The sequence below is a fragment of the Barbus barbus genome, assembly GCF_936440315.1.
Source record: "Barbus barbus genome assembly, chromosome: 10".
Classification (NCBI taxonomy): Eukaryota; Metazoa; Chordata; class Actinopteri; order Cypriniformes; family Cyprinidae; genus Barbus; species Barbus barbus.
In genome coordinates, this window is record NC_136738.1 from 5311912 (window position 1) to 5323459 (window position 11548).

Genomic DNA, 11548 nt, shown 5'->3' on the forward strand with positions numbered 1-11548 from the left:
CCCTCCTTTGAGTGATTGAAGAGATGAGTGTGGGCGTTACGGCGCAGCAGCGGTGGTCACGGTCTCATGGGAGAAAAAACAGATCATCTTCGTGCAGACAGCCACACCAGGAGTGTGCAGTGGCCAGTTCCCCTGCGTGCTTCCGCACTAAAAGAGCAATCTCTAAATGAGCAACACGGCTGATCGCGTCTTTTTAAAGATGTCATCACCCGTGCGTTTCTGGGTGTAGTCGTTTCCTGGTGCCTCAGGACGGTCACGATCGCTGCCTCACATGTCTGGGCATTCAGCACGCTGAGGAAGCTTTTGCGGATGGCTCATGTTCTTCTTGTTGGGACATGACATCTCGGAGTTATAAAGTAAAGCATAATAAATAATAAATAAAGCATAGCATAAAAGACTCTGCTATGTCAAACATAGCGGAGTCCCTCTGCTGCGATCCAGAGTTCGTCCCGGCACCAGGGGCGGCTCTGCGTCTGGTGGAGTCAGAGGTGATTTGAGGATCACGGTGAGGGCTTCCCCAAGTGGAGTTCCTCACCCCTCAAGAACTCCGCAGCCTGTGGAGCTGCTGAAGGAGCGCGCTGGGCCCTCTGCTGGACAGAGTGCACCACGCGTTTCCTTCGGTATCCCCTCTGATGACCAGATGTCGATCGCTGCATCGGAGGGCGAGCCCTCTCTCTCCGGGGATGACGACCTGGCTATGTTGCCCCCTTCGTGTGTGGAAGCGTTGTCCGAGCCAGACCCAGAGATGACGGCCGAGCTTTCCCAGGCCGTTGAGAATGTCGTGCTCTTGTGGAAGGCCCCCCCCCCGGTGCCATTCTTCCTAGAAGTGCATGAGGAGCTCACAACATTTTTATTGTCCAACAGGCCAAAGACCTGCACAAGGGTGGTCACGACCTTGCAGTTCTACATAAACTGCATGCTGCGGCGGACCTCGCGCTTCGAGCGACAAAGGTTACCGCACAGTCTTTGGGTCGTGCGATGTCCATGCTAGTGGTCCAGGAGCGCCATCTCTGGCTGTGTCACCGTGGGCACCCCCTGTGGCCGCCCCCGCTCCCACGCAGCCTTCCATCAGGCAGCGTCGTGGAGCCGGTCGCAGGCAGGACGCCCAGGCCATCCTGGCCCCTGCCAAACCTGGCGGCAAGCACAAGTGCAAGAGGCCCTGAGACGGGCGACCCAGAGATGGAGGAGACTGCTCATCGAGAGATGGTGACCGCACCACTCCCTCCCCTAGAGGAGGGCCGGGTGGAGAATCTTTTGTTTCGTTTTGTTTTTGTTCTGCCACTAGCCAAGAAGCCAGGGGTACCCAAAACCCGAACCTCATAGCAGCTGTGAATCATGACGGTTGGAGTGTTGTGGTTTTGATGTGTCTTTCTGGTTCAGGGCCCAACAAACTTCCATCATGATGTCAAAAATTACTCCAAAGACTGCTTGAGTACAACATGAGGCCTTCTTTACAACAGATAAAGCTAAACTAGAAAAGCAAATTCAAAAAGGATTGGCTCAGAAGAAAAAGAATGAGTTTGGAACAATCAAGTCAAAGATCAGATTTCAATAAATGTAGTGAGGAACATGAATGGGCTCATACATGCAGGAAGCCCATCTAAAATCACAGTTGAAAATATTCTGCATGAAGGAATAAGCTAAAAGACAAACATAATTATACAGAATACTAAACGTATGGGTGTACTTATTTTTCCACACAGAACTGTTGTGAAGTGTTCAGAACTGTGTTATAAGTTGTTGTTTTTTTCCATGGGGCCCAGCAAGGGCAGCTAACTACTTCCAAGCAAAAGCAGTCCAATATGCTTATTCACAAGGGAGCAACTGCTTATCAAGAGGTGTTGTAAGATAATAGAGAAGCACAATCACCACTCCTTCATACCAGTGAAAGAATGTGTCCTCACATCAAGGTCATTTTTAAAGCAATACCAGCAACACTTGTGAAGCCAAAATAACCAGAAAGTGGAACTAAAAAGAATAACAGTTGTATTTGCCAACATGTATTGGCACATCATCAGGGCTATAAGATTGCATACAATACAAAAAGCTAATTTAAATACAAAAGACGTGATTCTGTTCTAATGATGAATTCTAAAAAAGAAAAAGAAAAGTGCACAAAAATATAAAAAAATATATAAATGTATTAGGAAATAACCTGCTTTCTGGAACACACCACTGATTATTTTGCCTTCCATACTGTTGCTGGCATTCCTTTAAAAATACTCCTGTTTCTTTCCATGTACCTTGTTGATCCTGTAAACATACACAACTCATGAAAGTCATGCAGCAGCAACTACACAAAGACATTGGGCCCTATTTATGAAGAGCTTAATAATACTGTATAATTCATTAAAAAATACGTTGTTATAAAATTTCATTAAATGATGTAGCATTAATGTATCTTTGGATAAAGACAGTAACCAGCTGTATAAATGTTAATGTAGAAGTGCAAAGATATTTTATGATCAGTTGATAAGTTTGACAGCTTTTTTCTTTTTGTGTATGTGTGTAAATTTGTGACATTTAGCATTTCGTTTTTTAAAAGTGTTACTTCCTATTGTTTGTTTCTTTTCGTTGCCAAATATAACTTACAGTATTATTGAAGAGTAGTTTTCTTTTTTGCTTGAATAGTATATAGTCCCTTTCCTTTGTTCTGTCTGTTTTATTATAGGTACTTTCAAGCCTAGTGTATTAGCAATGCTTTAACAAACATAAGTTATTTCAGCCTGTAACTGAGGGTTATTTGGATAGAGCTTTTTCTTCAGCTGTGTGAAATATTAAACCTCTTAGCCTGTTTGACAACAAAATCTTGATTCAGCAACCTGGTTTGTTGTTAGTAAACTGTCATTTAATCTTTTAAATAAAAGCATTTAAGGTTATGGCCTGAATTTCAATGATAGACATGTTCTCACTCTTGCAGAACATAAATGTATCAAATGAAAACTGCATTAGTGTTGGAGCACAAGGTGTGGTTTAGGTGGTCACTGAGACTACACAAAGAAGCATTATTTAACAATCACCAACCTCCCATATATACATATAGGCCTATTTTCTAAAGTACTGCAGAAAAATAAACATGAATTCAATTCACAGAGGCAACAAACACCACAAAAAAAATGTACACAGCAATTACACAAATTCCTAGAGAAAATGTCTTCAACTACATCATAATCATTTAAAAAATGTAATTCTTGAATACAAAGAATGAATAAAAATGGAAGGATTTTATTACAATTAATAGTCAATATGTCAGTCGCCATGGCAATTATCGTTAATTATTACAAAGACTTTATTTTATTATCTACTACAGCAGCATTTTCAAGGCACATTCTAGTAGAGATAATTGATTTTTATTATTCAATAGACATTTTTCTGAAACTTGAACTGACTAGGCTTGAACAGTTGTTCTGATGAAATATGACTAACGGATCAAATAAAATATTACATGTAAGAGACTGATTCAACACTGTTAGACAACACTGATATGTTAGACATTCTCTTAATGTTAATAAATCATTATAAATATTTAATCCAGATAGACACATGCATAAATCATAATAAGATACTAATAATGGCTAGATAGTCGCATGCACATTATGGCTGGAATGTGAACATAACATAAGGTACCATGTTAGTTTTTGGATGCAGTGCCTGCACTAATGCACTATGGAGTACCAGAGGTCACAGTTTCAATTGTAAGAACATTAGTGTCCAACATCGAAAGTATTATTGTGATTGTAAACTCTTGCTGTTAAATGTAGGACATTCGTATTGTCTAGTACAGAGTCTGAGATTAAAGCACTACAGAACAACAGCGTTCAAAACTATGGCAGGATCCTCAATGTCTGCTTTACTCTGGACCATCCGCAGCTCGAGCTGAGCAGGACTGGGCTTTCGATTCGGACCAGCCACCTCTGAGATGAGCCAAAGTAAGGGATGAGTTTCATTATCATCATATAGTACAAAACTAAAAATATGGCTGCCAAAAAGGGATACTAACAAATTATGTCACTCACACCGTAATAGGGGCTTGTATAGGGTATATTTGGTTTGCTACAGAAGGTCTTACCTTTTGCAAAAGTAATAGTCCTCTTAATGACATGGTGTAAGACTGAAACCGTCTTTTCACAGGCCATCTGTCAAAAACACATCAAGGGCTTTGGGTTATAATTCAGGATATCGAAACTATCAAACTATTTGTACACTTAAGCTATGTATTTTTATAGGTTGAACAAATGTAGCCACTGCATATAACTTACTGATGCAAACGCAAACTGCTTTATTCTTACACTCGAGAATGCAACTATATTTTAGCATGATATGTTGTTGACCTTCAGATTATTTGGGTGGAGATGTGTCCATGCCAGCAGCATCGCAGCAAACAGGTCCCCTGTTCCCACAAACACAGCATCCACCTTGGGGATGTCCATTCGGATCTGCTGAGTCACCATGGTACCATCTGCTCTCACTGAAAAACAACACCAGTATATCATGAAACCCTAGACAGAAACCACAAGTCAGTTTGGATATCTCTTTAACACATGCTAAGAGTGCTGAGATTGAACAAGCACTAATTATATTTTAGTATTCATATGTCATATTCCAGCCCATCCCATTTTGCATTCCCTATTTTGCATTCCCTATAGAGTGCATTAGCGCCTGGCCACAGTTTTGCATTTTTTATTTATTTTTCTCATAGGGGTTTTAAAAAAGTAGGAAAGAAAAAAGAAAAGTCTTCATTAAAGGCCATGCATTCATTTAAGCTATGAAAAAACAACCAGATATATGGTCATTCGCAACATTACAAACTTTGATTTGAAGCAAAAAAGTATATGAAAAAAAAATGCCAAAAAGTAAAAAAAATATCCAAATTTGGGGGTTTTATACCCTGTGTGAACAAAGTCATTAAGTTTTAGTCCAATGCAATAACATTAACTACCATTTTCAGAAAAAAAGAACATTCTCTTGGGGTCAAAATGACCAGAACACAACGTGAAGGTTAATTGTTTATTGAAACAAAGACAAGCTGCCAGGCGTCATATATCTTTTAACAAGATCTATAACGAAATCAACTGAATTCTGAAATATAACGGCAACTTACTGCACCCCAGGCAATTAGTGATGATGAAAAGTATGACTCAAGCAAGGCAAGAACTGTATATTTACATTTATGCATTTAGCAGAAGCTTTTATCCAAAGCGACTTACATTGCATTCAAGTTACAGTTTTTACATTTTATCAGCTTTTGCTTTCCCTGGGAATCGAACCCTGGGAATGGAAATTAAATGACAAAAATAACCTCTTTTCTGGCTCCCCAGGGCAACCAGATACTGATCCCCCAGAGGAGAGGGCAGGTCAGAGCTGGTGATGACCACTATATCTGGACCCATCGAATGCAGCAGGTTCATCACCTGAAATAAACCCAACAGTTTCAGTTTCTGTTCCAATAGTGTCTACAATATTACAGTTACTACAAGTTAGGCTCAGTGGTGGCATAATGTTCTGAGAAATGTTTCAATAGTATAGCCAGTAAAAAAAGCACACAGATTTTGCTCATTTTCAACTTGCTCACTGTGCTGAATTTCCCACGTTGCTTGGTTAAAAAATGACTTCTGTGTGAGCTGTTTAAAACTGCATTTTTGCATCACTTGCTAATTAGACTAGAGAAGCAGAACAGCTGCTGCAGCAAAAAAATCTAGCTGATAAAAACTTACTTCAACTGCATCTTTTTCTGAACTTATGTGTCTACCAGTGAGGAGCCTGTGAGAAAGAAAATGAAATTATATATATATTCATATTTACATGTGTTGGGTGTGTCATAACGACGATGGCTTGTTGGTGAACCACAGGCATAAAACATGGAAATTCAACCATCTACAAATGCCCCTATTGCCCCATTTTAAAGTGACTTAAAGTGACTTTTAAAGTAAATTTGACCTGTATTTATATAACAGCAGAGACAGACAGGAAAGTATGTGTGGAATAAGAAGATGACCTAGGCCCAGAAACCATGGTGGGCCATCAACAATTATACGTCCTAACTAAGCATGTGCACAGATCTCTGACACAACCACAGATTTCATCCCATTAGTGACTCTATTTGCATTTGGTGAACATCTGTTCTGGGTGAAGCCATCACAAATGGTCACAGCAGACACCATGGACCACATGAGCTAGGAGCACACAGGGCCTTAGATTAAAGGACAAAGATCAGCATAAAAGGACACTTACTCAGCCTCAAACTGATTCGGAGTGATTATGTCTGCAGCTGGAACTACTTTGCTCCTGTAGATAGGTAGCAGGCTCTCAGGAACATACTAAAAACAAAACCCGAAAGCGTTTAGATCCTTAAACTATTTTAACCACATCTTAAGTGCTTCACAAGTGTTTTTCATGAATAATGGGTTACATTTTTGAATAGAAAAATAAGATGCAAATGATGACGGGAAATCATTTTAAATGATGCTCACCATAGCTCCATTATCACCCAGCACCGGATCACACACTTTGAAGGCAGAAAAACAGCAATATAAGCAAAGTGAACATAAAATACTGTAACACATGTTGATGTTTGGATCAGTGCTTGGAATTTCATCTGCACACCCCTCACAAAAATTGCATTCCTTTAATATCATGTTTGACTCACACGGTACAATTCCCAGCAATCCATTGAGTCTCACGGAGTGAACTCCAGATACATCTTTATGGTTAAGACTTTATGATAAGGTCTCATTTGTTAAGTAATGAAAAAGTTTTAGCATGTTAATGGATATGACAATGTTAATGTATTTGAACTTGGCAGACTAGATCTGTTATGCTGTTGCTCTGCTGTATGCTCTTGCTACAGTCAAAACACAGACACACTACTGGCATAAATCCAGTAGAATACGTATCTAGACAGGTGGAGCTAGGGGAAGTGGAGAGATTCAGAGGAACCAGCTTACAGCAAAAACTGAACTACAATATTTAACAACAATCTTATTGACTGTAGAGCCAACAGAGACCAGTCAACTTGTGCCATGTGGTTAATTAATGGTGTGATAGCTAGCAGACTGCATGTAAATGACTTGCGTCATCTAGAGTTTTATAAATGAAGTACAAATTCAATGCATTAGATAACATGAAATAATATATGGGAAATATGTATCTTTGTTTTGTTTGTTAATAAAAAAACACAATTGTTTTACATGTTAGCTAATTTTAACAAAATGAGACCTTAACATTGTAATAGGTTACCGCTTTATTATATACACACACCATACACCAGGCTCGGGTTTGCGCTCTTCAGCTCCTGTACAATGTCCACCACTGTATCCAAAAAGGAATCATCTCTAGTGTACCCTGAAACAAAGAAAACATCTGGATCATATCAACTGACCATTATTCTAAGCAGTGTTGGTGGACATAGCTTTGAAGGGCAGGGTTTTATTAATAATCATGTTTAATGTAATCATAGTTATAAACAGTCATGCCACTTTTGATTATTTTGGACATACATAATCCTATTTAAACCAATCTGGGCTTGTGTTATGCCCCACAGTAATTGAATAATGTACATCAGTAATTTAATAACAGCAGACATAAGAGTACCTGTGAGCACATAGTCATATTGGTTCACGTTGTTAAGCTTGATCCCCTCGTACAGGACATGCAATTCATCCGCAGTCAACACTTGGCCTTTCCAGTGCTCATATCCTAGCATGAGAAAGACTTCATTCAAGTCTGCATCATATGTATCTTAAATCCATGTAATTAGGTAAGAGAAAGGGTGTTGAAAGGGCTAAAGGGTGCTGTTGAATAGACACACTGCCTATTCATAATGCAGACCACTGTACTAGACTTATAAAACAGTTTCTACATATTAAAAAATACTAAGCACCCACATTTTAATGAACATTTTATTGTCTCACTGCTCTTAGATTTACTGAATCACCCATTTGTAGCTGATTTCAGTTTGGATTTGCAACCATGTAGCATTATTTAGCTTCGATCGCACTTCATTTCACTCTAAAGACATAAATTCATAAAAGTCCTGATACCACTGTGCGATATCTTGCTGGGGAAGAAAAGGAGTTTTTTTAAGAGGACAACACAAAAATGCTTTGTATGAGAAACATGGTGTGAACTGTGAGGAGGAGGACAAAAACAACACTGTGAGAAAGACTCGGAACAGCGGGAGTATTGTTATGACACAAACCCAGTAAAACAAAAGTGGTGGATGGTCTGGGACGTGAACGGCATGAGCAGCAGAGCGAGCACAATCAGCTCTTAGAAACTCATTAGAGCCCTTAGCAACCCGCTCTGAAAGGAGTAGATAATCAGTGTAATGGTTAACCCATTCGATGCAAACATGTTCAAATGTCAACAAGAATACCAGGAACATGATAATGGACCATGAGCAATAAAAATTAACTCCTCTGAAACGAGCCACGGTGCATTTATTTGTTGACCACGTTTAACTATTTTAAACCATCCAACAAACTCTTTCCTGTTTACCCCTATTTTAAGGAATGATCTAATTTCAGTCCTGCAGTGTTTGAGTTTAACATAACTCTACCGCACTGTCACAGAAAAACCGGAAAACGCAGTAGTGGTGTTTTCATTCTCGAATGAATCAGTGTTGTGAAAAAAAGGTTACTTTAATAATTCAATGACTTAAGGTCTGTTAACACCATAGACGATAATTATCAAGTGTTAATCATTTCTTTAATTCTATGAGAATAGCACAGTCTACACCACAGCTATAACAATAATGAGACGGAGGGAAAATATCATTGGAATTAGCCTACTTTACAAACTATGCTTTTCAACTGATAAACAGCCATTTATAACCCACTCGACTTTAAATAGCGTACGCAGTTACAAATGACAAATGGATGCTAATATAGTTTTAGTTATTTCTTAGTGAGAATGGGCCTTTACTCAAAAAAGAAGTTGCCACCTACTGGCATAATGAAATAACCTGCAGAAGAGTCACTAAAAATCCCTACCACAGAATATTGTTTAGCTTTTATATGCCTTGTCACTGTCCACTAGGTATTTATTCCCCAAAAATACCACCTCACTGTTTTGCAATCCTGAAAACAGACATGATGACTGGAAAAAACCTGGAGGGGAATCATACTGGGCTTACTGCTTTGCTTCGCTTCACTGAAAGGAAAATTATACTGACACATGCTGTTCAACACAAGCAAAGCTGAGCTTTGACCTCATGAAAACTTTCCCAAACCAAGAGAGTGTTAAAAAATTTTTTAATCTAATTTGATTAGATTTTCTTACTCTACACAAGAACATATTAAATCAATGCTGTTCAAATATTAATTCAAAATCTCTATATTAACTTTCTAGCTTTAAAGCCTAGCTCAAACAAATGTTTTTCAGAGAAGCCAGACTCACAAACTCTGATCACGTGATTTGAACTCCAGCCTCGATTAAGTAATAAGGCCACTCAGTAGTGTGCTGCATTGTGACAATCTATTATTCTACGGCTTTAAACATTTTATCATCATTTGACATCAGCATATAGGTTATACTAAACCTGACAACTGAAAAAATAGGCTTTCAGAAATTCAGAATGTCTTAGTATTTGGTTTGTTGTTCTTTTGATTTATTGACAACATTTACCTGTATGATTGGAGAACTGCACTGAATTGATAGTGTCGACTTCAAAGCCCAGCACCTAGCAGTGACACAAGTTAAACATAAATACATACTGACATGCACCGCAGAGGGGAAACTACTGTTAATATTATTTCGTAAGAGCTCAGGAAGCAGGTTTATTTTGAGGATGCAGCTTGTAAAGCAGTCGGCTGTGCTAAGCATAACAACTACGTTAAAACTTTAAATGCATGTGCAGGCATCTAATGCACTGCAAAAGCTACTTAATCTTACCTGTAAAGGAAACGAAGCAGATTTGTTTCCCACATATCCTCTGACAACATGACTCTGAACTGACAGAACTCTGCAGTCCATACTTGCTTAAACACTGCTAGGATTTAATATTCTCATTAAAATGTCGCACCAGGCTAAAAGACAACGATCAGTCGTAGAAGATGAAATAAAAACACACTTTAGTAATGACAGACATTCAACAGCTGCCCCTGCACAGTACATGGATCGGCTCGGGTGAGTTATTTTTTTCTTCAGGCGTCTGCAAGGACACCTAAGTGCTCAGAGTGTTTACAAGAATTGACCAATCACGTCAAAGGATTGTTTTCGAGATCAAAGCGAGGCTGGTTTATGTTTATGTATAATTAAAGTACTGCTTTTAAAGTTTTAATAAAGTTACATGTGCAAGGTACTTTGCAAAGACGTTTCTATGACCACATTGTTAATGGACGTCAGAGCATTTATCTAATAAATGAAATATAGCTGTTTGTAATGTTATTTGAGTCATGGTTGTCCAGAATTAATCAGCACACTAGTTCTCAGGATCGTGAATTTGAAATGAGTTTGTTACATCCCACAGGAAGAGAATTTAATGAATTATGTAAGATAAATTCAAGACAATCAGATGTTTTTTTTTTTTTTGTTTGTATTTTTTTGTCTGCTGTAGAATAAGCCACATTTGAAAATAACAAAATGTAATTCCTTAAGTTTCACTACAAGTTAATAATTTTTATAAGTCACAGAATAGAGCTGTTCAGTCATGAATCATGTTCATTTTTAAGCCAGCCCTGTATGTTCTTTCTGAAATTTCCTGTGGGATTATAGAATAACCCGTTTTTTTATTATTATGAGCCGTTTATAAGCATATTTATAATTTAGCATGCAATGAAAATTTACCCAATCTATTTCAAAATGCATGTTATAGATCAGAGGTTCAGAAGGTCTTTCCTGCAGAGTTTAGCTACAACCTCGATCAAACTCAAAGGTCTTGATTAGCCTGTTTAGATGAGTTTGATTAGGACTGGAACTCTGCTTTATTTCTTTTTCAACAATCCGTCTCATATGTATGTCACAATATAGAAGAAAAGATCTGTTGCTACAGCCGTTTCAACTCAACTTTAAATGCAACTCCAGCCATGTTAACCAAGAACCACAGAACTTTTGAAATACACATCTGCTTTTCTTTAAAAAAATTAAATAAATAAATAAAATAATAATAAAAAAAAAAAAAACAGCAGGAAGGTATGGTAATGCTAATTTGCTTCTAAGTTTTTAAAACTTAAAAAAAATAAAAGTTTTCCATGATGAATTGCAAATTGTCAATGCTAATGTTGAGGGAACCTAAGATATGAGGCATATCTTTTTTCTTTATAACGATTTAGACATTGCATGCTTTTAGAGAACAAAGAGCACATACGTCAGACCTCCAGTTCATAAATAAAGAAACTGACCAACTTATCACCATAAGGTATAATAAAAAAGTATAATAATACTAAGACCTCACTGCTTTGAGGTCAAATTAATAAAGGTAAACGAATCAATGACTTAAATGGAAGCAAATTAAGGCCCTTAATTAATTCAAACACTTCCTACACATTCACTTGTGTCATTACCTTTGAATGAACATGAGTGAGGAGATACTGTATCACTTAAATGATTT

General features: G+C 38.0%; 1 protein-coding gene across 1 annotated transcript; it reads right to left on the reverse strand.

The window, feature by feature from the left end:
• Positions 1–2828: 2828 nt before the first annotated feature.
• On the reverse strand, positions 2829–10164 carry pdxka (pyridoxal (pyridoxine, vitamin B6) kinase a). The gene is made up of 11 exons (XM_079427292.1): positions 9892–10164; positions 9625–9679; positions 7591–7695; positions 7258–7341; positions 6471–6505; positions 6232–6317; positions 5715–5760; positions 5300–5411; positions 4332–4468; positions 4070–4136; positions 2829–3914 (listed from the first exon to the last, which is right to left on the reverse strand). Exons 1-11 carry the CDS (start codon positions 9970–9972, stop codon positions 3802–3804), a joined length of 921 nt encoding a protein of 306 aa, XP_079283418.1. The 5' UTR covers positions 9973–10164; the 3' UTR covers positions 2829–3801.
• Between the last annotated feature and the right edge of the window lie 1384 nt (positions 10165–11548).

Excerpts from the sequence above, each read along its gene's own strand:
- pdxka (XM_079427292.1), bottom strand. The coding sequence starts at position 9,972 with ATGGACTGCAGAGTTCTGTCAGTTCAGAGTCATGTTGTCAGAGGATAT. Across the intron at positions 4,137-4,331 it reads TCCACCCAAATAATCTGAAG|ATGGCCTGTGAAAAGACGGT; the intron begins GTCAACAACATA and ends TGTTTTTGACAG. Across the intron at positions 3,915-4,069 it reads GACTATTACTTTTGCAAAAG|AGGTGGCTGGTCCGAATCGA; the intron begins GTAAGACCTTCT and ends GGCTCATCTCAG.